This window comes from Dreissena polymorpha, chromosome 12 (genome assembly GCF_020536995.1).
Source record: "Dreissena polymorpha isolate Duluth1 chromosome 12, UMN_Dpol_1.0, whole genome shotgun sequence".
Classification (NCBI taxonomy): domain Eukaryota; kingdom Metazoa; phylum Mollusca; class Bivalvia; order Myida; family Dreissenidae; genus Dreissena; species Dreissena polymorpha.
In genome coordinates, this window is record NC_068366.1 from 30,014,481 (window position 1) to 30,042,006 (window position 27,526).

Here is a 27,526-nt window from a genome sequence, read left to right on the forward strand (position 1 = left end):
TAATTTCTTTTGATTTTCTAAGGAACAAAAAATGTATCTGAGTAGGAAAAGTGTTTTATCCCATTTTCACCGCGACATTGACGGTATAACACGTTGTGGAATATACTTGCTTGTATTCAACACTGTGGAATATACCTGTCGCGTGCACGGACTACTTTTTAAATGACGTCATGCGATATGCGCTAAAATAAGGTCGATATTGTTTGGTTCATTGATCGAATTATAAGGTCACCCATTAGAAGAAAATGTGCATATTTTGCAGAAAAATATATATATGACATATTCACCAAAAGATATGTTGAAATAAAATATAAAATTACACGATTTTTGTTTTGTTATTTTTTTATTTATATTTACTTTACCACTGAATGATTTTTCATAAGAAACAAAGTCGACAAAACTTAAGCTTCAAAATTATACGACCTTCAACCTTTAAATCTAGTCATATGACATAATTTTTCGCCATCCGTTTAATGAATCAGCTGATTGATGGCGTCATAAAATGACATACTTATTGCTTCATTTTCCCCATTTTTTTGGACGATTTATTATAAACGCGACTTATTTCACATGTTTTGTACATGTACTGTATGTCGACATATCTGAATTGTCTATTGATCACATTTTCCTTATTTCGTGTAATGTGCATTGTTTATAACCAAAGCATATACTTTTGACATTTAACTTAAATATTAAGAATGTACAACAAGCCATACACATATCGCACAGTTCATGAATAATCTGCTATGTTTGCTTTCCTATTTAATTCACGTTAGGCATAGAGCTGTGTAAAGTATAAGATGGTAAAAATAGCACCACACTGGAATTGGGAACGTCCCATTTTGTACACGGGTATTTTCTACTCATTTATCTGTTGTGTACTGGAATGTTTTCTATTCTTTGTGTATTTATATATTAAATTATTTTTTCGTACAATAAGGGCATTTACCATAGATAAATAAAACATTGTGCAAGTTTAAACATAATTATGTTTGTATGCAGAAATCTGCAAATGCAACCGAGTTTACCAACGGCTATTATTAGATAAACTGCTCCGGTTCATTTGAACAGCAGTAATGTAGAGTACATGACGTAGCGTGTGACGAAGAAGAAAGTTTATCGCGTTCATAAACTCATTTGAATAAAGTGATAGAATGGCATAAGGGTCTTTATTTAACTATGCTAAAATAATTATTTAAGACCCTAGATGCAAAATCGTCAATTATTGAGTTAAATGGATTATTAGATGGATTTTAAAGGATAATTAAAGGTAAGATACTAGTTCTTACGTGTTTTGATTTTTGTTTGTACTTTTGTCGTTCCCTGTAGTCTGTACTCGGGGAAATGATTTTAACATGGGCGCCATTGATGCATCGGATCACACACGGCATACCCATAACATTATATAAAAAAACACGTTCTGCGCGTCCTTAAATTCGTCGTCCGAAGTCGGAAAACGTATTGCCCTGTATATTTTGTCAAATAAAGTGTCAGTCGCTGCAATTGTCTGTTTACTCGTCAAAATTGTCAAGGTCTTCGATAGCTAAAGAAACTTCAGCTTACAGTTTATTTAGTATTGACAGACCTGTACAAAGTCGCGCCAGTCAAAAATCATAAAAAGCGACATTTAAAGTTATGGGAGCCAGAACTAGGTCGTCGATGGTGTACATGTATGTTGACATCGACAGCATTTTGTCAGGAGCAATCGCCGCCATATTGGATTTTGATCATTTTCTTTCGAAAATAAAATGAATTATAGTAAAGTAAAATCTTCTTTTCGCGGTCGTAATGTGTTAAAATTCGCATACTGCGTAAAATTGAATGTAGGCATATGGTGATATTTTTACTTGTTTTACAGTTTGTGTGTGAATTTTTTAAGGACTATTTTGCGTACCAGAACAAATACATGTATATCACTACGCATGGTTACATTTGTTAGATGTTAAGCGCTTTTATGACTGAATTAAAATTATTGTTAAGGTTATTAGATCTATTTATGTTAAATGTCACGTTGAAAAAATCAAATGGGATAAATAGAATACTAGGATTAGCGTTGAATACAGAGAAGTTTATGTTGCTCGGCTCGAACACCGAAAGCGCTCGCCAAGGCTCGCGCTTCCGGCGTTCTAAGCCTCGCAACATAAACTTCTCTGTATTCAACGCTAACCTAGTATTCTCTATAAGGACCACCCACCTGAGACTGGTTTCACTACTGGTTCCCTCTCCACTTTGGGCACTGGAGTATTCTTCACATTCAGTGTAGATTTATTCAGGTCAAAATGGAAGTTATCTAGAATGGCTACTATCACTCTGAAATTAAAAGCAATTTGAGCTTTGCCATTAACATGACTTATTCCCCGCAACCTACACTACTTTGTTAGCTTTGTTCCAGGGAATTAACTCAAGCATATGTTGATCAATCAACTGAGAAGGAGAAAGCGTCTAGCACATCTACACTTATGCATTCCTAACAATGAAACAACCAACCCACACAATAACTAAGCAACTCTTTAACAGTCCATCCCTGCAGCAGTATCATAATGTTTAAATGTTTAATGCAACAAATTTATGATGAACAGCAATACATCTTTTTGATTCATATTACACTAACACATTGTTGCTTTAACTGATAGAAGTGTTTTATGGAAAATATTAAACATGATCAGGGCCAATATTCACAAAGCAAGAAAATCTTATCTTAAGTTGTATCTACCTGTCCCAAGTAGGTTAATATTCTTTTAATGTCAAAAATATTACAATGTTAAATCATTCATAAAGTCTTCTCAACGAAGATTTGTAAATTCTGGCACATATGACTTGATATTACCCCTTACTGAAAAATCATTTTTGTCTTTGTTAATACACAGGTTCTATAGGAAGATTGTTCCAGAAATTGCATCATTTTGAGAGATCAATATTAACTGAAGTCCATAAGACTAAACCAAGCATGCTAAGATTGTATTACATGTACCAAACCAACCTCCACTATTCAATAAATTTAAACTTTTCTTTGACCAAACAACTTCAATACATGTAAATGGATTTATTTGTACTGGTCAATGTGTACTTCCATACCGGACAAGAAGCTTCTGTTTCTCCATCTTCAAAGGCAGCTGTTTCAGGTAGAATCTCAGCTGCCCCATGTAGTGTTTCCATGGTAACACCTTGCAGATGACGCCAATGCCGTCGACCCCGGCCTCCTGAACTGTGGCGTGTTTCTTGTACGAGTCGTCCATGATGAAGGACGAGACAATCGGCAGGAATATATAGTTTACCGTCTCCAGACGCACTGCGTTGGTATCCAGGTACTTAATGAGCCTACGGACAGCTCTGGATCGTTTGTACACCTGAAATTATAAGTTTTTTAATCAATTATTGATTTAAAATGATTTACAGGGAAATAAAAGTGAAGTGTGAAAAATTAATCAAAAGCCTAAAAACTGATTAAATTGTACATCACTAAGTATACTGTTATAGCCTTATTAAACGCATACAAAACAAGCAAATTCCGGCCATCACTAAAAAGTTTGTGACAGACGGACTGACAACGCCAAAACTATATACCTCCGCCAATTGCAGGGGATAAAAAGCACAATCAAAACCAAATCCAAGTTTAGGAAACAAATCCAAACATATAATTTCTACTAATGCAGTTCACTAGTGCAAAGTTAATGTTGACAGGCTATAACTTAGGCCAAATATATTCAAATGCTGTTATAAGAAAACCAAAATGCTTAAAAGTTTTTTAATTTTATTCTTTCTTTTTTTGAACAACAACATACCAAACCTTATAATTAACATGTTTGAACAGTTACACCAAAATGGACATATATTTGCATGTGTATTGTATTATTAATAGTTATCATTCACTAACATAGTACTTAGTATTCTCCAGCCAAAGATTACCTGAATATGTTTGACATTTTCATAGAAATCAGCCTCGACATCCTTGTCTCTAAGAGGCCTCAGATCCTCAAACGCTGACTGCTTTCCAAAGGTGTCCACCAAGGTGGCCAAAATTGTCACAAATTCATGTAAAACAGTCTGTAAAAAAAAAACATTAAAATTAACGTTGTTTGATCAAGTATATTAACAAGAGGGCCTGAAAGGCCCAAAGTCGCTCACCAGAGATTCAAAGGAACTGACCTGTTCTGTGCAGTCCAAGATGTCATTAGAACAAAATGTTCTTTACAACCTTCATGACTAGTGAACACCCTAGCAGCGATGTTTTTAAACAGAACTATTTTCATACACATCCAAGATAAAATTTAATCAAATATTCTGACAAAGTTTCAAGAAAATTCATGAAGCCATATAAGGAAAAATGCCCCGCCCCCTGCCGACCATGTTTTTCAAGCAACTGGAACCATTTTCAATTATGTCCAAGATTTCATTGAGACAAATCTTCTGACAAAGTTTCATGATGATCGGACAATAAATATGGTTTCTAGAGTGTTAACAAGGTTTTACTATAGCTATATAACAAAAAATGCCACACCCCCTTGGCGGCCATGTTTTTCCACCAACCAGAACCATTTTCGAACTTATCCAAGATATCATTGGTACAAATCTTGTGACCAAGTTCAGTGATGATCGGACAATAAATGTGGCCTTTAGAGTGTTAATAAGGTTTTACTACAGCAATATACAGCCATATTAGGAAAAATGCCCCGCCCCCTAGTGGCCAAGTTTTTAAAGCAACCGAAACCATTTTCGAACTTATCCAAGATATAATTGAGACAAATCTTCTGAACAAGTTTCATGAAGATCGGAAAATAAATGTGGACTCTAGAGTGTTAACAATGTTTTACAATAGCCATATAAGGAGCAATGCTCCGCCCCCAGGTGGTAATATTATTCAACCAACCGACATCATTTTTGACCTTGTCCAAGATATTATTGGCATGACCCTACTTACCAAGTTTCATGAAGATCGGACAATACATGTGGCCTCTAGAGTGTTGAGAAGATTTCACTATAGCCATATAAGGAAAAATGCCCCGCCCCTTGACAAAACAAGCAAACGTAACCATTTTCACACTCATCCAAGATATCATTGAGACCAATCTTCTTACTTAATTTCATGAAGATTGGACAATAAATATGGCCTCTAGGGTGTAAACAAGGTTTTACTAAAGCCATATATAGCCATATAAGGAAAAATGCCCCGCCCCCTAGTGGCCAAGTTTTTAAAGCAACCAAAACCATTTTCTAACTCATTCAAGATATCATTAGGACAAATCTTCTGACCAAGTTTCATGAAGATCGCAAAACAAATGTGGCCTCTAGAGTGTTAACAAGGTTTTACTAAAGCCATATAAGGAAAAATGCCCGCCTCCTGGTGGCCATGTTTTCCAACAAACTGGCATCATTTTTGAACTCATTCAAGATATTATTGGGATAAATCTTTTGACCATGTTTCATGAAGATCGGACAATAAATGTGGCCTCTAGAGTGTTAACAAGGTTTTACAATAGCCATATAAGGAGCAATGCTCCGCCCCCAGGTGGTAATATTATTCAACCAACCAACATCATTTTTGACCTTGTCCAAGATATTATTGGCATGACTCTTCTTACCAAGTTTCATGAAGATCGGACAATTCATGTGGCCTCTAGAGTGTTGAGGAGATTTCACTATAGCCATATAAGGAAAAATGCCCCGCCCCTTGACAAAACAAGCAAACGTAACCATTTTCACACTCATCCAAGATATCATTGAGACCAATCTTTTTACTTAATTTCATGAAGATTGGACAATAAATGTGGCCTCTAGGGTGAAAACAAGGTTTTACTAAAGCCATTTTTAGCCATATAAGGAAAAATGCCCCGCCCCCTAGTGGCCAGGTTTTTAATCCAACAAAAACCATTTTCGAACTCATTCAAGATATCATTGGGACAAATCTTCTGACCAAGTTTCATGAAGATCGCAAAATAAATGTGGCCTCTAGAGTGTTAACAAGGTTTTACTATAGCCATATAAGGAAAAATGCCCGCCTCCTGATGGCCATGTTTTCCAACCAACCGGCATCATTTTTTAACTCATTCAAGATATTATTGGGATAAATCTTTTGACCATGTTTCATGAAGATCTGACAATAAATGTGGCCTCTATAGTGTTAACAAGATTTTACTATAGTCATATATAGCCATATAAGGAAAATGCCCCGCCCCTTGGCAGCCATGTTTTTCAAGCAAACATTACCATTTTCGAACTCATCCAAGATATCATTGAGACCGATCTTCTGACCACATTTCATGAAGATTGGAAATAAATGTGGTCTCTAGAGTGTTAACAAGGTTTTACTAAAGCCATATACAGTGTATACCATATAAGGAAAAATGCCCCGCCCCCTGGTGGCCATGTTTTTCAAGCAAACAAAACCATAATCAAACTCCTCCAAGAAATTATTGGGACAAATCTTCTGACCAAGTTTCATGAAGATCGGATAATAAATGTGGCCTCTAGAGTGTTAACAAGATTTTACTATTGCCATATATAGCCATATAAGGAACAAGACTATTGTCAAACAGTATAAGTCCCCTACCGGCTCCACCATTGTCAGAAATAAAAAAAATAAAAAAATTGTTGCCATAGCAACCAAAATTTTTGACGTAGGAACAAAATGAAATGACGTGCATAATGTCCTTCTTGCCATCTATCCATATTAAAAGTTTCATGAAAAAATATTAAGAACTTTTAAAGTTATCGCAGGATCCAGAAAAGTGCGACAGACTGACTGACTGACTGACTGACTGGCTGACTGACTGACTGTCTAACGGACACACAGAGCGCAAACCATAAGTCCCCTCCGGTCAAACAGGTAGGGGACTAAAAATGCCCTTGGCAGACATGTTTTTTAAGCAAACGTAACCATTTTCGAACTCATCCAAGATATTATTGAGACCAATCTTCTTACCAAATTTCATGAAATTGGACAATAAATGTGGCCTCTAGAGTGTTAACAAGGCAAATGTTGACGCCGCACAATGGACAATGGACGATGGACGACGGACAAAAGGGGATCACAAAAGCTCACCATCAGCACATTGTGCTCAGGTGAGCTAACAAAGAATTCAAAAGAATAACAACTGTATTTCTTTCTAAACGTCAATAAATTTGCTGTGAATTTACACAGACATAAAAGTTCAATTTCACACATCAATAGTAATTTAGAGTTGAAGCATACGTCCTATATCAAAAATTTCCTGTGACTTACATTTAGACCAATGTTCAATGTTACACATTACCTCTGATTTCCATTTCAGACTGATGTCCAATCTCACACATTTCCTATGATTAACACTTTTGGCCCATGATCAATATCACGTTACTCATGATTTACACCTCATGTCAATATTACATCTTACCTGTAATTAACACTTAAGGCCATGTTCAATGTCACATATTACCTGTGATTCACAAATCATGTCGAAGTAAAACATTACCTGTGATTTACACTTGAGGCCAAAGTGTCGAAGTAAAACCTGAGATTAACACTCAAGGTCATGTTCAATGTCAAATATTACTTGTAATTCACAAATCATGTAGAAGTAAACCATTACCTGTGATTTACATTTGAGGCCGAAGTGCAACTGGTGCATGAGTCCCCTGATGATGACAGTGTTGTACGTGGCCTCGTCATATTCCACTTCTCCGAACCTCCGCACCATGTTCACAACACACAGCGTGGAGCTGTCCCTAAGGGACATGTCCTCAACCTGTCACAGTCACAGAAATCACATGAGAACCTCTGTAGCTTATGAAGAGACATTTCTAGCAACACTGTGTCATTTCAAAAGTCGTGCTTCATTTTAAAGTACTCCTGAAACAATTTCATCATTCCCTCTAAGTACTCCTTAAACAAATTTATCATTCCCTCTGACAATAAACCATTCACTGCCACAATTCAAGCACAACAGCGTCAATTGAAGTATATCCTGCTTTAATTCAGGCATTGTATCATAAAAGTCGTTGTTGCATATTGGATATGGTTTCCGCCTAGCTATCGGGAGGTCATGGGTTCTATCAAAAGTGTGGAAGCATTCTTTAGATCTCTTCCATAGACACCAAGCACTGGATATAGTCCCAAAAAAAAACAGACTCAAGGGCATTTCAAATGAGCCTTAGGCTTCCAATGCAATGAGCTTAAACAAGGCTATTGTCAAGCAATATGGTCCCCTACCAGCTCCACCTTTGTCAGTTTTTTTTTTGCCATAGCAACCAGAATTTTTGATGTAGGAACAAAATGAAATGACGTGCATAATGTCCATATTGCCATCTATCCATGTTTTAAGTTTCATGAAAAAATATTAAGAACTTTTAAAGTAATCACAGGATCCAGAAAACCACCATTTTCAGCAGTATTTCTAGTCTATTTGTTGACATAGCAACCATAATTTTTGACGTAGGAACAAAATGAAACTTGAGCTTTGTCACAGACGTGACGTATACCCCCACATGCCGCATTGACACAGACTATTTTGCAAGCTGTCTTCACAAAACTAGAGAATCTAAATGGTGATTTTTAAGAATTATTATGCCATTATTATTTTACCATTTTGACCTTTGAACTCTTGAATTATTTCGCATGACACGCTGTCCAATGACTGTGAACAAAATTAATGTACAAAGTCATTTTTAAATCTCACAATGAAACACATAGGTATGGCCCGGACAAGCTCATTTATGGCCATTTTTCACTTTTGAACTCCAAGTGTGACCTTGACCTTGAAGATATCGACGTTATTCTTTCGCATGACACATTGTCCATCGATTGTGAACAAATGTACCAAATAATTTTAAAATCTCACAATGAATGACATAGTTATGGCCCGGACAAGATCATTTATGGCCATTTTCTACCTTTGAACTCACAGTGTGACCTTGACCTTGGAGATATCAACGTAATTTGTTCGCGTGACACACCATCCAATAATGGTGAACACATGTGCCAAATGATTATAAAATCTCACAATGAATGACATAGTTATGGCCCAAACAAGCTCATTTATGGGCATTTTTGACCTTTGAACTCAAAGTTTGACCTTGACCTCGGAGATAACAACGTAATTCTTTTGCGCCACACACTGTCCAATGATGCTGACCAAATGTGCCAAATAATTTTAAAATCTCACAATGAATGACATAGTTATTGCCTGGACAAGCTCATTTATGGCCATATTTGATTTTTGAACTCAAAGTGTGACCTTGACCTTGGAGATATCAATGTAATTCTTTCACGTGACATACCGTCTAATGATGGTGAACAAATCTTCCAAATGATTTTAAAATCTCACAATAAATGATTAAGTTATGGCCCGGACATGCATTTGACCTTTCTTTGAACTCAAAACGTGACCTTGACCTTGGAGATATGGACGAAATTCTTTTGCGAGACGCACCGTCCAATGATGGTAAACAAATTTGCCAAATGATTTTTAAATCTAACAATAAATGATAAAGTTATGGCCCGGACATGCATTTGACCTTTGAACTCCAAGTGTGACCTTGACCTTTGAGATGTTGACGTACTTTTTTCACATGACACACCGTCCCATGATGGTGAACAAATGTACCAAGTTATTTTAAAATCTAACAACAAATGACATAGTTATGGTCCGGACAAACTTTCGGTTTAAAACACACTAAGTGACCCGGTGACCTAGTTTTTGACACGGCAGGACCCATATTTAAAATTGACCTAGATACAACTTTTGACCAAGTTTGTTGAAGATCGGATGAAATTTTGGGACAGACAGACAGACTGACAGACCGACAAAGTGACTCCTATATAGCCCCCATTACCAATGGTAATCGGGGTATAATGACATGGCAAATTGTCATGAAAGTTTCATGCAAAAATATTAAAAACTTTAAAAGTTATCGCAGGATCCAGAAAAACCTGACTGACGGACTGACCAGTGGACAAAGCGCAAACCATAAGTCCCCTCCGGTGAAACCGGTAGGGGACAATAAATAGGTTTGAACTAACTCAAGCACCTCAGCATCAATTCAATCATACCTAGCAACAATTCAATCATTCCTAGCTACAATTCAATCATTCCCAGCAACAATACAATCAATACCTAGCAACCATTCAATCATTCCTAGCAACAATGCAATCAATACCTGCTACAAAATGAAGCATTCTTGCACCGCTTATAGAAGGAAAATATGACTGCAACTTTAGCAAGAATGAAAAAACTTAAAATGAAATAAACTAAAATAGGTTAACTTGAGGCTTTTTTTGCAAATAATACACATAACAAATCCACATACTGTAGTTATAAAGAAGCAGCAGTTATGTAGGAGGGTGAGACAGATGTTTATATCCATGGTGACCATTCCCTTGACCAGACTGGACGCTGACCGGTACCCTTCAAGTCGTTGCATGTAGTCTGGTTCCTCTGTCTTAGTCATGTCCCAGGAATTGATCTGTGTGCAATAGGGGAAGTTAGTTTGATATTATAGGGCAAATAATAATAGGGCAATGATTCGATCACTTTGACATGTTAGGGCTTAAAATAAAAAAAAAATTAAATGTAGGGTTATAATTCATTTATTACTTTTGAAATTCTAGGGCCATTATTTTAGTATTTTGAAATTCCAGAGAATTAATTTAATTAAAATGCATGGAAATAGTTATTTGTTCTTGTCATCTTAGGCTCAATACAAGTCTTGAAATAGTTTGCTTTATGTCTGACTATTATTACAGCTGCTGAACAAAATTCATCTGTTAATTGTTACGACTTATGGATCTTGTAACAATCTTTAATACGAAATGTTTCACAGGAATCCTTACGTTTACAACAGATAGCTTTCTCAGGCAATTATTATGGTTGTTCTGTTAAATTTATAATTATAGTAGTTATGGTTCTTGGCATCTTGCAATTTGCCACAATATACAAGTTAGTACAAATGTTTACTATAGAAACAGTTTGATTGCTTAATTTCATACCATTATTATGGTTGCTCTATAAATCAACATTACAATAAATCAGTAGACGCATTGATTTATTTACCAAATGACACATGTTCCACAAGCACATTTGATCTTCAGTATCTAGAAATATTGCAAGGTTCTCATAGTTAAAATAAACCATCATTTAAAAGGTAAAGCAGGTAGATCAAGGTTTTTAAGAGACAAGCAATGTTACCTTATATGTATTTTTAAATTGCAAACAAGCTGCTGACAAATAATAGTAATAATATACTTATATATATATATAGCCATGAATGTACCTTTTGGACAATGATTGCTAGACTCTCCAGGTCTTCATTGCCATTGCAAATCTCCTGAAACCAAGGTGAGAAAGCATACATTTAGAGTTTAGAATACAAATAATACAGCAGCCTTTTTTGTACTGATACTTTATGTTAAGTTCAATTTCAGTCTTCATGCAACTTGTAACATAATTGGGTTGCCATTCTTGTACTAGTAAAATACAGTAAGTTCAATTTATGTTTCAACAGAAGTTTAACCTTTGATGAGTTACCTGAGTGATTCTTGTTTTAATTTGTAAACAATAACCATTCTAAATCAGAGTAAAAACTGACTAATGGGAAAGATATGGTTTCATTTTCATCAAGAAACATGATACTTTTATCGTAAAAAAGAGTCTTTACTAAGGCCTCTTGACATAAAATTTTCACAATAAATTGTATAGGGTGACTCTTGTTTAAATTTGAAAACAATTATCAATGCGTAACTAACAATTATATAAAATTTGAAGAGCGTCCAAACACTCAGGAATTAATTTCCTCAACTCATAATAACATTGCATTAAGTGATGTCATGTATATAAGGCAACAAAACTAACCAAAAACATCTACACCATTTCACTTATTCTGTTTTTACGCAATACACTAAATTGTCATGGGTTAATGTCACATCTTAAACAATAGAATTCATTCTTTTTTCAAGTAACTTCTTTAGCAGAAATATGGAACTATTAAAAAAAAGGGATTCATGTATTTTATAGTCTGTGCTTACAAATAGAGCTACCATTAACTCAAATTAAGACTAACAGTGAAAACTATCAGGGTAGGCTAATATGTATAGGTAGATTTGAACATTTCTTTCCCTTTCCTTCATTCAGGAAAGGTTCAGGAAGTTGACACTTTACTTTCTATTCCAGGGCTTCAGCTTTTAATCTCAACACAAACTTGCAATAATTGTATAACTAGAGCTCTGTAACAAATGTGTGACATATCCTCACACTGCTGTGTCAGTTATATTAACCGTTTACCCCATAAGAAGCAAAGTAAACACCGCATAACGGGTGCCACGCTCGGCTGCGAAAGCTTGTCAGAATTTTTTTTTTTTTTAGAGGTCACAGTGACCTTGACCTTTGACCTAGTGACCCAAAAAGGGTGTGGCATGTAGAACTCATCAAGGTGCATCTTCATATAAAGTTTCAAAGTTGTAGGTGGAAGCACTTTGATTTTAGAGCCAATGTTAAGGTTTTAGCAAGACGCTGGCGGACGGCTGACGGCGGACGACAAGCAGGCTATGACAATACCTCAGGTTTTCTCCGAAAACAGCCTCGCTAATAAAAATGGCTTTTGCAACCAGCACAAAACCAGAACAGCCTGCGATTAACTCACAGTCTGTTCAGGTTTTTTGCTGTTTGCTGCTCATCAGTATCTTAGGGTTGGAAATGAAGCCTTTAAAACTTGAATCTAGTAAGAAAGGTCTTTAATTAAATATAATATGAGGGACAACAAATGCGTCAAAATACGTATCTTAGTGGTACAGGGTTAAGGGGCAAACAAGTCAGGAATGTGTGATTACTGGGGATGAAAAAAGTGTGCACATCCACACAATATGGAGATATGAAATGCATTATTGAATTTTAAATTAATTTAATCATTTTAAAAATGTGGAATCGGTTTGCTTCACAAACTTGTAACTTCATAAGCTGACTGACTTAAAGACAGACTAATAGAGTAACTCTAAATAATACCTTTTAAGATACCTATTAATGGGGCGGAAAAGCAGACAATCCTCAACCTACCACAAATATCTGTGCCAGTAGCACTCGTGCAGGCCTGTTTTGAAGGGAACCAAACAGCTTGGACACGGGCTGGAAGAAGGCGCTCCTATCAGACATCTGCCGCAACAGGTTCAAGATGCTGCTAAGGATGTCATCCTCCGTTTTCTACAGGACAACATTTCATCTTACTATTTTTTCTTTATAAATTTTATTATAAATACATGTACAAATCTTCACAACACATAATGTCTCATCTTACATTGTAATTGCAAGATTTAAGCTGAATGTGAATAGCATCAAATGTGACTTTATATGGCTAATGTGGATCCGAACTTCTCTAGCTCAAAAGGTTCCTTTTTCCCCCCTAAAATGACGTTCAAATTTCCCTATAAAATTAAAAGTTATTTTGCAATAAAAAAATGTTTTTGTTGAATAACAACATATATTTGGACTAAAATTGACTAAGTTTGAGACATTTTTATAAACAATCATAGCATTTGTGATCAAATCAAGTTTGAGCTTGTAATTTATTATTTGTAGCAAATTATCAGATTAATGCTAAGTAACAAAGTGGAATATCAACATGTATTCATGATCATCTAAACATATAATTGCCCTTTGCCTTAAAATTACCCATCTGAAGAGCCCCAAAGGTGAAATGAAGCACTGCACAATATTCATACCGGAATGCTAATCATAAGAACATAGTTTCACCACCTACATTCACAAACCCAAACATATAGACCAGTTGAATGTTATTGTTTACATTCGGGATTTTCCGCGCATGCGCACTGACTGGTTGGCAAAAAACTGGTTACAGTAACGTAAAACATGCCGAAATAAACATTAAAACTCTTAAATAATATTGCAAAAATATAACATTTAGTACCAATAAATGTATATTCATAAATATAATTTCCTCTGTATAATAATACGAATTAGTTATTACCGGCAGATTTAACGTGGTCGGAAGACTAAAAACTGGCAATCCCACAAAACAAAACATAAACTATTCTTTCGTATTCTTTGTGATAGTAAGCTTTTGATAAATTATATTTCAAAGATAATAACACATACATTAATTTGATTATGATTATAAGTGGTGTAGATAGTGTTATTGTTCATAAGCGAACGATAGTGTAAGAGGTGCATTTAATCAATTATAAAACGATACCCTAAAAGCGGAATACATTACAATTTGTAAATATTGTAGTTATTTAATTTTCCATTGAATGAACTATCGTTTCGTTTCCATCAAATGACATTATCATAAAGTTTAGCATTATACATATGAAAAACAAAAACTGCATATTATGCAAATTGAACTGTCTTTGCGTGCACTCTCTTTACTGGCGATAAGGAGTGATAACAATCTAGCATTTTATGATAAATAAATCTATATATTAATTTATTTTACGCAAGTATTTTTTACCCTTTTGTTGTTTGCTTGTTTTCATGATGTCGTTTCGTACACTACAGTAACGTACAATCATAACACGTTCTAGCCGAGTTTACATTTGCCGGTACTCGTTAAATACGTTAATTAGGTAGCAGTGAAATTGCACAATATTTTTAATTTATAGTTATTAAACACTGTATTATTATGATTAAACTGGCTAATATATACACTAGTTACTGTTAATCCATTTCGGACAAATATCTTCATTTTTTTTAAATATGTTAACATATTTTATTAAAGAAACTGTTTCGTATTTTGGCTTTACAATTTTGCTTAGATGATCGCTCAATATGCAAAGAGATGACATGGAGGTATCATAAATGATGTTTAATGACCAGACACTTGTATGCCACATGTGGTTTATGCAGGGACCCAAATAGGTCCCTGGATTTGTGACACCATGCGTTCTTTGTAATTGTTTGGACAGTATCCGATCATAACGAGATAATCGGTTTATGATAAACAAAGGTGCAATAAAACACCGGGTTAAAAAGGCTGAAACAAAGAGTGTCAAAATTGGTGTGAATAATTAAATAAAAACAATTACATTTATCAAGAAAGTTCATTTAATGTGTAACAAGGTAAGTTTTTACAGGCATAAATGTTCGAATAAGTTACTATATGTTGCATACATAAAGTCGATCTATTTGCTTTTTGATTACATTCTTATTTGTGTTCATTAAATTTGATTTATTCTGAAAGAATTTCAATATCTGAGAATGTTAAATCTTAAAAATGGTCTCGAAGATGTGCCAAAAAGAGATTTTTATGGTAACCACATTTACCGAGCTCGTATATTGTGTTCCAATCCCGAGTTCGTTTATAGTAAAAAACTAATAATAACAACAATATAATCGTTCCAAAAATGCTTTTCCTTGAACGCTTATGTTTTATCAAAGACCTATAGATAACATAGGTCTTTGGTTTTATTCAGACATAGTTAGTAAAATTATATTTGATATAGTGCATGAGTATCAAAGAAAACGACGATTATTTCAACCTTCTCTATATCCGCTTATATGAATTTCACATCTTTTTGCCAACCAGTGGGCGGAGTCTAATATTTGCAGGTGCGCGTGACGTCACTCGTCAACTGGTCTATATACATAGAGAATAATAGGTTAGTGTTGATTATAGATCAGGTTTATCCTGCGAGGCTTAGAAAACAAAAAGCACGAGCCTTGGCGAGTGCTTTTTTCGTTTTCGTGCTGAGCAACACTAATCTATTAATCAACACTAATCTATTATTCTATTAATCCAACTTTTAATTCAGTTAACCTTTATATTTAAACAAAACTGGATATTTTCGCTTGATTTATGATGTCATTTTGTCGAAACAATGACATCATGACGTGCCGTTGATTATACCAGAAATTTAATAAACGGGGCTTTAATCAACCAAATTTGCTGTAAAAGTGGGATAAATATATATCTTTACTCACAGCATTCCTGGTTAAAATTGGTACCATGAAAGCCTCCCCCCTTCTATACTCACAGCTTTCCTGGTGAAATTGAAGGGTAGCCACCGTCCCCAAGTCTATACTCACAGCGTTCATAGTTAACTTTGGCCCCACGAAATGTCCCCCATCTACCGGTATACTCAAAGCATTTCTGGTGATCTTTGGCTTCATGAAAGGTCCCCCCTTCCCCTAGTCTTTACTCACAGGGTTAATGGTGAACTTTGGCCCCATGAAAGGTTGTATCCCCTCCCCAGGTCTATACTCACAAGGTTCCTGGTGAACTCTGGCCCCATAAAATGTTCCCCATCTATACTCAAAGCGTTCCTGGTTAACTTTTGCCCCATGAAAATTCCCGCCTCCCCACATCTACATGTGTATACTCACAGCATTCCTGGTGAACTTTGGCCCCATGAAAGGCACCCTGCCCCCTTCTGTCTTTACTCACAGCGTTAATCAGAGCTCCAGATAAGGTTTTGTGAAATTCTTAAATTACTACCAGATTTTCAAAAAGAATTCTTAACTCTGAAATTTTATTCTTAACGTTACTACTAAGTTTTGGAAAATAATTCTAATAATTTTTCTAAATGACCTTAAAATAAATAATAATGGTTATTTTCATGCAAAAAAAATCAAAATACACATACTAGCAACTTTATTTATACGAGTTCAACAGTGTCTTTTCAGTACTATACAATTTTATTTTTCAAATACCTTCATTTGCCCAAACTGTGCTTAGATTGCATGCTTTAGATGAATTTTTACATATTTCACAATTAAAACGGGTCTCCTCTTCAATCTTTGCAACGATTAGACACGGGACTTGTCCCTTCATCTCGTTCAATGTTTTTTGTTTGTGTTTAAGTTTGGACCCGTCGTGTCGCGTTTTTGTTAAGCATTTCCGACTGTGTCTGCAACTGAACATACAACATCGCATAAGATCTTTTCTATAATGTCCTTTTAAATATTTAACTTCGGCTCACTTTGCGTACAATATGTTAAACGCGTGTTTTTGGACGCTTTGCAGTTTTTTAGGACGCTCTCTGGGCGCCGCCATTGTTTTTGACAGATAGACTGTATACGCCGCTTTTATTGGAAAAAATGCGTTTTGTTTAACAAAACCGATAACCATTCTATATAAGCACCGCAAAGATCTTTAATACGCGAAAAGAATTCAATAAAAATTTATACGAAACGATGTAAAAATAATATTCGTAACTTGATTTTGTAATTCTTAATGGTACGACAAGATTTTAAAATAAATACGTAACGGACTTGAAAATAATTCGTAATTACGAAAATACGACCCTTATCTGGAGCTCTGGTTAATGGTTAACTGTGGCCCATTTAAGAAACCCCCTCCCCCAGTCTATACTGACAGCATTCCTGGTGAACTTTGGCCCCATGAAAGGTCCCCCCCTCCCCAGGTCTATACTCACAGCGTTCCTGGTGAACTTTGGCCCCATGAAAGGCAGCAGCAGACCCACCAGTGTCTGACTTCTCTCCTCATCCTCCACAAACTTGCTTAACCTGCAGCAAATACATATGAGCCACACCCTTGGAAAACAGGTCTTAATGCATGTGCAGTCTGCACAGGCTAATCAGGGATAATACTTTTCACTAATACTGGGTTTGACTTTACGAGAGACTTCTTTAAAAGGAATAATTAAACAATTTCTGTGGAATATAACCAAAATGCATCCATTCCAAGTTTGACGACTTATTCCAAATTCACATAATATGGTGTTATATAAGAGCATGATGTCCCAGGCCCCAGACTGACCTGGAGAGTATACTGAGCTCCTTGCCAGCCACGTTGTGCTTCTTGGTCTGCTTGTTAAACAGCGCTGTGACGTATCGCTGTATGTAGACGAGGATGTCGGAGATATGGGGCAGCAGTAGCCGAGATCCCAGCGAGATTCCTGTGAGCGTACATTTGGAAAAATGGGGTTTAATGCATCTGCGTAGTGTCCTCCAAGATTGCGAACAGGCTAATCAGGGACAACACTTTCAGCCTAGACTGGAATTTTGTTAAGAAAAAACTTCCTTTAAACGAAAAATTCCATTTAAGCGGAAAGTGTTATCCCTAATCTGGGCCAACACTTTACACACATGCAATATACACAGTTTTACCAGAATGCAGCTTACTTTAGGCTAAATTTGGCAATAAACAAACATCTAGTGAAAAATGAACTTAGTCAATAAATTAAGTATTTTGTATTCACCATTTCATCTGTAAAGGTAAAAACAGGAATGGTTAATGTTGAAATTACTCATGAACTGACAACTATACGACTGAGTTTACTTTGTTATTTTTTATATATAACAAAAGGTAAGCATTGACAAATGCGATGCCATTTTCTTATTTATATGAATATAGATCCAGACACATCAATACTGATGAAAAAAACAGCCTTGACATTGAACCAATCTACTTTTAAAGTGTTTTTAATTATGTCGATATTTTGGAATTAACATTTTATTGATGAATATGTCAATGTTTATTTAGAACATGTAAACATTATTTCCTTCCCGCCCATTATTGAATTAACGTATAACAAGAGTGCCAAACTGTCACAAGATACGCTTGTTTGATGGCTTTGGACAACTTGATACTTAACCATTTGAGTGGCAAAAGATATATTTTTGAAAATTCAGCAACACATAACTTTACCATTTGAGTGGCACAATGATATATTTTTATGTCATAACTAACCATTTGAGAGGCAAAGCCATATATTTTTGAAAATTAAGCAACAACTACATAACTTATTATTTCACTGCATAACTAGCCATACAAACTTTATCCCGATCCAGACAGCATGACCCATATTTGAACTTGACCTTGATATCATCTAGACACAACTTCTGACCAAATTTGGTGAAGATCGGATGAAAACTATTTCAATTAGAGAGCGGACACCATGCTAAATCCTTGCAATGCACTAAGTGACCCCATGACCTAGTTTTTGACCCGGCATGACCCATATTTAAAATTGACCTAGATATCATTTAGACACAACTTCGGACCAAATTGAAGATCTGATGAAAACTTCTTCAATTAGAGAGCGAACACCATGTTAAATCCTGGAAATGCACTAAGTGACCCTGTGACCTAGTTTTTGACCCAGCATGACCCATATTCGAACTTGACCTAGATATTGTCTAAATACAACTTCTGACCAAGTTTGGTGAAGATTGGATGAAAACTATTTGAATTAGAGAGCGGACACTCCTGTGGACGACGCCCGCCCGCCGTCGGCCAAGGATGATCTTATAATACGTCCAGTTTTCAACGGGCATGTAAAAAATGATGTAAGCATGTGTAAGTAAACTTTAACACTAGGATTGAGCATACACAGTGTAAATCTTGCACAAGACAAGTTCAAAACAAAAGGGGCATTATTGATGGATGGGAACGAATTGTGAATTCCCCATGGTATTTACAGGTACTGCAGTTGTTAAGAGACCATGTTTGTGTACTTTGATCAAAATTGTTCGTTAAGATTTTACAACCACAAAACATATATTTACCATTTAATATAAACACCAGTTAAGAAAACTAAAGCCACATTCTGCAACATTTTTTCTAACAATATAAATTCAAGTAAAAGCAAACCTTGTTCACTCTCTGCAGACGACAGTTTGATCATGTCATTCACCTCAATGACCATGACTTCCTCTTCCAACTCTTCTGGGTCCCTCAGAAGATTGTCAATCATCTCCATCACAAAGGAGCTTACATTGGGACTCACATCTGGGTGAAGTAGAAGCTTGATAACATGGGGCAGTGGGGAGTATTGGGCATTGTCTTTGTGATGCTTGGCTAACAGGAAGAAATATCTGGAAATAAACAATTGATAAACATTTAAGTCTTGCTCCGAGAAAACAGGGCTTTATGCCTGTGCCTAAAGTGTCTTCCCTAATGCCTTAATTGGATTTTCTTTAAAAAAAAAATCATGAAAGCGTAGAGTGTCCACCCCAATTACCGGTAGCCAGATTGCACAGGCCTATCTGTGATGAAGCTTTACAAACATGCATTAAGCCCCATTTTTTCAAAGCAAGGCTCATTTTATACCTTTCTCGAGCTGTTCAAATGGGAATGAAAGAAGTCTACTAATTAACCTAGTAATGGCACACAAAAGCACACTTGGAAACTGTAAACTCCTTAGATTTGCTAATCTTGCCCAGATAAAGTGTGAGTTGGTGAACTGACTGCCATTTAATGTCTGAAATATTTTGTTAATACCAAAAAATCAAGCAAACTAAAGACAAAGGACCAGACAAACCTCATAATACCATTGGTTTATTCCAATACGGAAGCATCATCATGATACAGGCAAACCCATGTGAAAGACAAAAATAATTACAGAACATAGGGTACTGTCACAAATTTTTTTTTTTAAAAGACCTTGCCAGATTATACTAAACCTCATAAAACAATTATGATAAAGACTATGATAAAGACTTTTGTTTGTTAACAATTATACATATATGTTTTTTTGGTAATAGTTTGCAAACATAAAAAATGCGTCATATTTCCAATAATTCAAAGAGATTATAATATCATGAACATCCAAACAATAATAAAAATGTGCTGGAGAGTTTAAATTTTCTGATATGTTTTCCCTATTGTTATGATAGTCAATTTACTTGTTCAACATGTTTTATCAGACTCCATACCCTGTAATCTTGAACATGTTAAAGGAGCTAAAACAAATTTTATACATATTTTATAAGATTTGTCCAGAGCTGTGATGTGTTTCACATGGGTTGATACCAACACAAGATATTACTTTCATAACACACACACAGTTCATATCATCACTATTGTTACCAGTAATGCAACAGGAACACACTTTACTGATAGAGTTGATAAATGAGTAACGTTTTGGAAAAACAGCTTAATGCATGTGCCTACACCTTCCCCCTAAACTTAATTTTCTCCAAGAAGAGACTTTACAAAAACAAAAGCATAGAGTGTTGTCCCTGATTTGCCTGTGGGGATGGCACAGACACTCTACGTACATGCATTAAGCCCAGATTTAGGCTCCAATATTTACCTAGGATTCAGTGTCCAGCAGTGCAGCAGCTTCAGCAGGGGTGTGGGGTGGTAGATACCCTCATATGAGAGCCGGTCCAGCTGGGGCCACACGGCCCCTTCAAACAGGGCATCAAGCTCCACGGGTCGCCAAGGATACTTATCATACTCGTTGAACAACTGAGAAACATGAATGGAAGTCGACTCAAATCAATTGTATATGAAACAAATATCCAAAACATCAGAGTCTTGATCTAATAGGAGCTTAGTGACATCATGATACTCACTGAACAACTGAGAGACATGAATGGATTTAACTTTTACTGATTTTTCATGAAAAACAACACCAGCACAACACAGTCGACATCTTAAACGAGATCAGTGACATAATTATGATCTCTGCATAAACAGTCAAAAACAGTTTGCAAAAAAGTATGGACATTCTTTCTAAGAATCTGATCGGCCAACATTCAAACAGGCCCAAAGGCCCTCTATTAAAAAAGGGTCCAAATAGGCTTGAAGAAATAATGTGTGTCTTTGGTATCAATTGCTTGCTATATTTGATAACTGTAAACTATTTCTTAAATGAATGAAAACAAAAAAACTTACAGAAATTATGTATTGGTCACATTTTCATTGATGTCTATATGAACTAAAATCACATTTTCAAGAGAATTATTGATAAAACCTGTGCATTTATGACCCCAGCTTTAATAATGTCTATGTTTAATGTTGTATGCATTGTCCTGTATTGTATTGTGCATCCGCAGTCTGCATAACTAACTTTTGTGTCTTCATAGCAAATGTGGCTATGAAACTTTGAACATATCATAGCCAGAGGAAATTTTTCATAGCCAGAAAAAGATAGAATTAATTTACAGTGACATTATCATGAAAGGACGACAACAGTTGTTATATAGAGATTGCAATTGGAGGGTAAGATTGTAAACAAATCAGTATTCCAGGTTTCAAACTTCTATTCCATCACATCTGACTCTGAGAGTTCTTTACAATATTTTGCAATGTTATTCTTTGCAGCAAGTATTTACCAGTAAAAATACAAATCCGGTGCTCACAGGTATCGATCGTATTCATATGAATGATAAACACTGTTACGGTTATTTCGTTATTTCATAGCTACTAATACCACACATTCAACCGTTTTACTTAATTGATAAAAACCCTCGCACTATTGTTTCATTTATCGGCGTAAAATGCAAGTCTAGTTTACCAAAAGTATAACAACATTTTAAATACGCAAGCCTGACTTTTCACTCTCTATAACATTTAAGGGAGATCACTAAAGATAGAAAACTAAGGGAAGTAACCAAGTGACATCCTGTAAAAATTTAAATCTGAAATGCGTAAATTTATTGGTTTATTTTCTTGGATTTTTTTTTTCATCGCAATTCAGGCAATCTATATTCAATTTTTCTATTGGCAGAGCCAAGATTTCATCACATTGGCGACCAGGTGATGGGTTAATTTTGCAGACTGGCATTGGTCACTTGCCTTAAGTAAAAGACAGTTGATCCTTGTTCTGTGAAAACTGGGCTTAAAGGGACTGTCAACCACGACGATGAGAAAAAGAAAAAATGTAAAATACCGTATTTTTTACAATTATTCGTTTATCTTGATTAAAATATCACGACTGGTATATTACATTACTTGATAAAAGTTGTTAAGTGTTCATATTTTCAGTATATTTGGTAATAAATTTTACTGGGTATGTCTACCAGGTAACTACCAGTTAACTATAAATAACGCCAGTAGATTGATCATTATCGTCACTTGGTAAACCCATGAATGCAAATTGTGCATTTGTAGTGAATTGTATATATCTTATATATAAAATGATCAATCTGCTTGCGTTATTTACAGTGTGTATATTACCTATTTTCACGATGTACTTTCGATATCACATCGCGAAATTTTATTACCGAATATACTGAAAATATGAACTTTTTTCAAGTAATGTAAGATACCAGTTGTGATATTTTAATCAAAATAAACTTATTATTTAAAAAAAATACGGTATTTTAGAACTTTTCTTTTTTCGTAATTCGTGGTTGACAGTCCTTTTAATGCATTTGCATAAAATGTTGTGCCAGATTAGCCTGTGCAGTCTGCACAGGTTAACATGGGACAACACTTACGCCTACATTGGATTTCCACTATAAGCAGAAAGTGTCAGACTGACCAGGCTAATCTTAAACGGCACTTTATGCACATTTATTTAGCCAAGGTTTCTCGCAGCTCAGAGGATAACAAGAATTTCTCCCATGATAATGTTTCAGGAGTTTCATTATTCCCATGTATATTGCTACCTGTGTAATCCTATAGACAGCATTTTGTCGTATGTTCTTGAGAGGGTTCAGCGCGTGCAGCACCACCCTATCTCTGTTGCTAAGCAACACTCCACACAGTGTTGCCATGCCAACGATGATCTGAATGACAGTTGGCAGGAAGGTGTCTAACAGGTGTCCCAGCTTCTTGAACAGCATGTCAATGGAGTTGAGGGCTCTAGAAATGGTATATGACAGAATATAATAATTCATCGCTTCTTAAAATGTTACAGTGATTCTCTTTGAAGTTTATTTTTTAACCAGCATTAATTGTATGTTTAATAAAAATGCTTAAAAAGAGCATATTAAGGAAAAAGCATATTGTATCTTCTTAACAGTTTATTATAAACAAGATGTGTTTGTGAAACACAATGTCCCCCTATATGATGTTTGACCTTGTAGGATGACCTTGACCTTGTGAAGGATGACCTTGACCTTTCACCACTCAAAATGTGCAGCTCCATGAGATACACATGCATGCCAAATATCAAGTTGCTATCTTCAATATTGCAAAAGTATTCATAAAATAAGCGATTTGGGCCACATATATTTGACCTCTGACCTTGAAGGATGACCTTGACCTTGACCTTTCACCACTCAAAATGTGCAGCTCCATGAGATGCACATGCATGCCAAATATCAAGTTGCTATCTTCAATATTGCAAAAGTATTCCTACAAGGGACAAAATTGTCACAAAACCAGGTTTTCATTGTGAAAAAAAAATCTGATAAAGGGAGAAAACTCAAACTGAACTTTTGAAATGAACAAACAAAATTAACCCCCTTTGTAAGTTTTTTTTTTTTTTTAATCTATTTTTAGTCGTGGCGACCTTGACATTGGAGATATTGACGTGATTCTTTCGTGCGACACACCGTTCCATGATGGTGAACAAGTATGCCAAATGATTTTAAAATCTCACAATGAATGACATAGTTATGGCCAGGACAAGCTCATTTATGGCCATGTTTGACCTTTGAACTCAAAGTGTGACCTTGACCTTGGAGATATCGACGTAATTATTTCGCGCAACACACCGTCCAATGATGGTGAACAAATGTGCCAAATGATTTTAAAATCTGACAATGAACGACATAGTTATGGCCCGGACAAGCTTGTTCCGCCCACCTGCCCGCCAGCCAGCCCGCCCGCCAGCCAGCCAGCCCGCCCGCATTCGCCAATCTAATAACCAGTTTTTTCCTTCAGAAAACCTGGTTAAAAATAAGCGATTTGGGCCACATATATTTGACCTCTGACCTTGAAGGATGACCTTGACCTTTCACCACTCAAAATGTGCAGCTCCATGAGATACACATGCATGCCAAATATCAAGTTGCTATCTTCAATATTAAAAAAGTATTCATAAAATGAGTGATTTTGGCCACATATATTTGACCTCTGACCTTGAAGGATGACCTTGACCTTGACCTTTCACCACTCAAAATGTGCAGCTCCATGAGATACACATGCATGCCAAATATGAAGTTGCTATCTTCAATATAGCAAAAGTTATTGCAAAATGTTAAAGTTGGCGTAAACAGACAGACCAACAGACCAACAGACAGACCAACAGACAGGGCAAAAACAATATGTCCCCCACTACTATAGTGGGGGACATAAAAATATGAAAAAAATTTGGCTCAACTCTCTAATGAGGAGATAGCATATACCAATTAACCTGACACTTATGTGTATGGTGAAGTATAAGGAGCACTTATAAAGCCCTGCTATATGAGCTAGTTTTTGTAGGACCATGGTTCAATCCCCAATGTGGTAAACTTCTACATAACTTTTTAAAAACAGAGTATTTACAAAATCAAAAACCAAAGACATATAACAATAAATATCTGTAAAATATTACAATAAATACAATTCATGTATTCATTCTTGTCTCCTTAAACTCTACAAAAGCCAGTTTTTGTAACAACAAATGTTACCATACAATACAAATGCACAGAATGATTTTGCATCCTATTTCTCATCTGCAAAAAAAATCCCCTGTCACCGATAATAAAGATACAACTACAACTTCAGCCACGGCCCATGCTCTCACCCCTGCATTCTGTTGACAGGCAGCACACAGGTCAGGTCTGTCTCATCCTTGATGTGTTTCACCATCTTCAGGGGGTTCTCTGCAAATGTATTGGACGGTGTAATAATATACTAATGATATATCTTCAAATCAATATTTTCCTTAAGTAATGTATTTGGAGCTGTTTAACAAGAACTTTGTCACAAAACCTGAAACCCGTTTGTCAGCTATTTTTCATAGGAAATACAGTTTCAAATTGTCAGTGTTATATCAGGTATTTTCTGTTTTAAAAGGAAGAAAATTATCATTTTAGGAATATTTTTTTAAACATGTAAACATATAAAATCTACACACAAACTGGCCAGATTCATAAAAAAAAATACATTTAAATGTTTAAAACAAGTTAATATTGTTAAGCAGAATATATATCGGACCCTCACAAGAAAAATGTTGTCAAAACTTTGCACCTAAGAACAGCTTAAGCTAAGATATCCCTCGGAAGGTTTATGAATCCAGGCCCTGGATGCTCACCTGATACCAGGCCCTGGAAGGGTGCAAACACCAGCTCAATGAAGAGTGCAAGCTCCTGGTGACTGCAGCCGTTCAGGAAGCCCAGCACGATAGACTGGCGCGCAGAGCTATGCTGCTTGCCAGACGTGTTCTTGCCCGTCTTCACGTGCATCTTGCCATACAGGATCCTGAAGGCAATATAACACTTTACCACTCAGATACACACTTTTATGTAACCCTTTACCACTCAAATTCGCACTTTGATGTAACCCTTTACCACTCAAATTTGCACTTTGATGTACACCTTTACCACTCAAATTCGCACTTTGATGTAACCCTTTACCACTCAAATTCGCACTTTGATGTAACCCTTTACCACTCAAATTCGCACTTTGATGTAACCCTTTACCACTCAAATTCGCACTTTGATGTAACCCTTTACCACTCAAATTCGCACTTTGATGTAACCCTTAACCACTCAAATTTGCACTTTGATGTAACCCTTTACCACTCAGATATGCACTTTGATGTAACCCTTTATCACTCAGATACGCACTTTGATGTAACCCTTTACCACTCAAATTCACACATTGATGTAACCCTTTACCACTCAAATTCGCACTTTGATGTAACCCTTAACCACTCAAATTTGCACTTTGATGTAACCCTTTACCACTCAGATATGCACTTTGATGTAACCCTTTACCACTCAGATATGCACTTTGATGTAACCCTTTACCACTCAGATACACACTTTGGTGTAACCCTTTACCACTCAGATAAACACTATGATGTAACCCTTTACCACTCAGATACACACTTTGAAGTAACCCTTTACCACTCAGATACACACTTTGATGTAACCCTTTACCACTCAGATATGCACTTTGATGTAACCCTTTATCACTCAGATATGCACTTTGATGTAACCCTTTACCACTCAAATTCACACATTGATGTAACCCTTTACCACTCAAATTCGCACTTTGATGTAACCCTTAACCACTCAAATTTGCACTTTGATGTAACCCTTTACCACTCAGATATGCACTTTGATGTAACCCTTTACCACTCAGATATGCACTTTGATGTAACCCTTTACCACTCAGATACACACTTTGGTGTAACCCTTTACCACTCAGATACGCACTTTGATACAACCCTGTAACAATCAGATACTCTCTTTGATGCTTTTGGAGTCCCTTAGAAAAAAATATTAAGGACCCTTCTTAACAGATTTAAGTTTTAACGCCTTTTTATCCAACCCTAAATTACTGATGAGCAGCCTACAGCATGAAACCTGCACAAGCTGTGAGTAACTTGCAGGCTGTTCTGGTTTTATGCTGGTTGCATACAGCCAGTTTCACTTTGCCTCTCAGTGGCAAACAACTGGGTCAGAAACTTACTCAGCCATTCTACTGTTAAAGCTACTAAAACAAATTTTTTAAATAAAATTCATTTTAATTATTAAATACTTACCTGTTATCGTATGCTTATACTTTCCAAGGGGAAGTAACTTATCCGGAATTTTAACTGGGAATCCGCCACCTCAATACCGTAATACAGGCCAGGTTAAACATAGTGCAATGCAACCTAGCCAAAAATCGGTAACCAACCCTCAATATTCTTTCAATATATATACAAAAATATTAATCGAATAGCGGGGTGGGAGATGGGACTTACCGA

General features: G+C 35.9%; 1 protein-coding gene across 1 annotated transcript in view; it reads right to left on the minus strand.

Moving 5' to 3' along the window:
- The window catches only part of LOC127852739 (small subunit processome component 20 homolog), a 98,272-nt gene that overhangs the window by 26,918 nt on the left and 43,828 nt on the right, over nt 1-27,526 (minus strand). The window contains exons 24-37 of the mRNA XM_052386693.1: nt 25,862-26,028; nt 25,352-25,430; nt 23,283-23,478; nt 20,978-21,135; nt 19,534-19,757; nt 17,698-17,836; nt 17,354-17,444; nt 13,020-13,163; nt 11,245-11,298; nt 10,282-10,437; nt 7,566-7,721; nt 3,907-4,044; nt 3,076-3,347; nt 2,195-2,310 (exon numbers count right to left, since the gene is read on the minus strand). Of these exons, the coding sequence (XP_052242653.1) occupies nt 2,195-2,310; nt 3,076-3,347; nt 3,907-4,044; nt 7,566-7,721; nt 10,282-10,437; nt 11,245-11,298; nt 13,020-13,163; nt 17,354-17,444; nt 17,698-17,836; nt 19,534-19,757; nt 20,978-21,135; nt 23,283-23,478; nt 25,352-25,430; nt 25,862-26,028 (2,090 nt within the window). The remainder of the gene's footprint in view (nt 1-2,194; nt 2,311-3,075; nt 3,348-3,906; nt 4,045-7,565; nt 7,722-10,281; nt 10,438-11,244; nt 11,299-13,019; nt 13,164-17,353; nt 17,445-17,697; nt 17,837-19,533; nt 19,758-20,977; nt 21,136-23,282; nt 23,479-25,351; nt 25,431-25,861; nt 26,029-27,526) is intronic.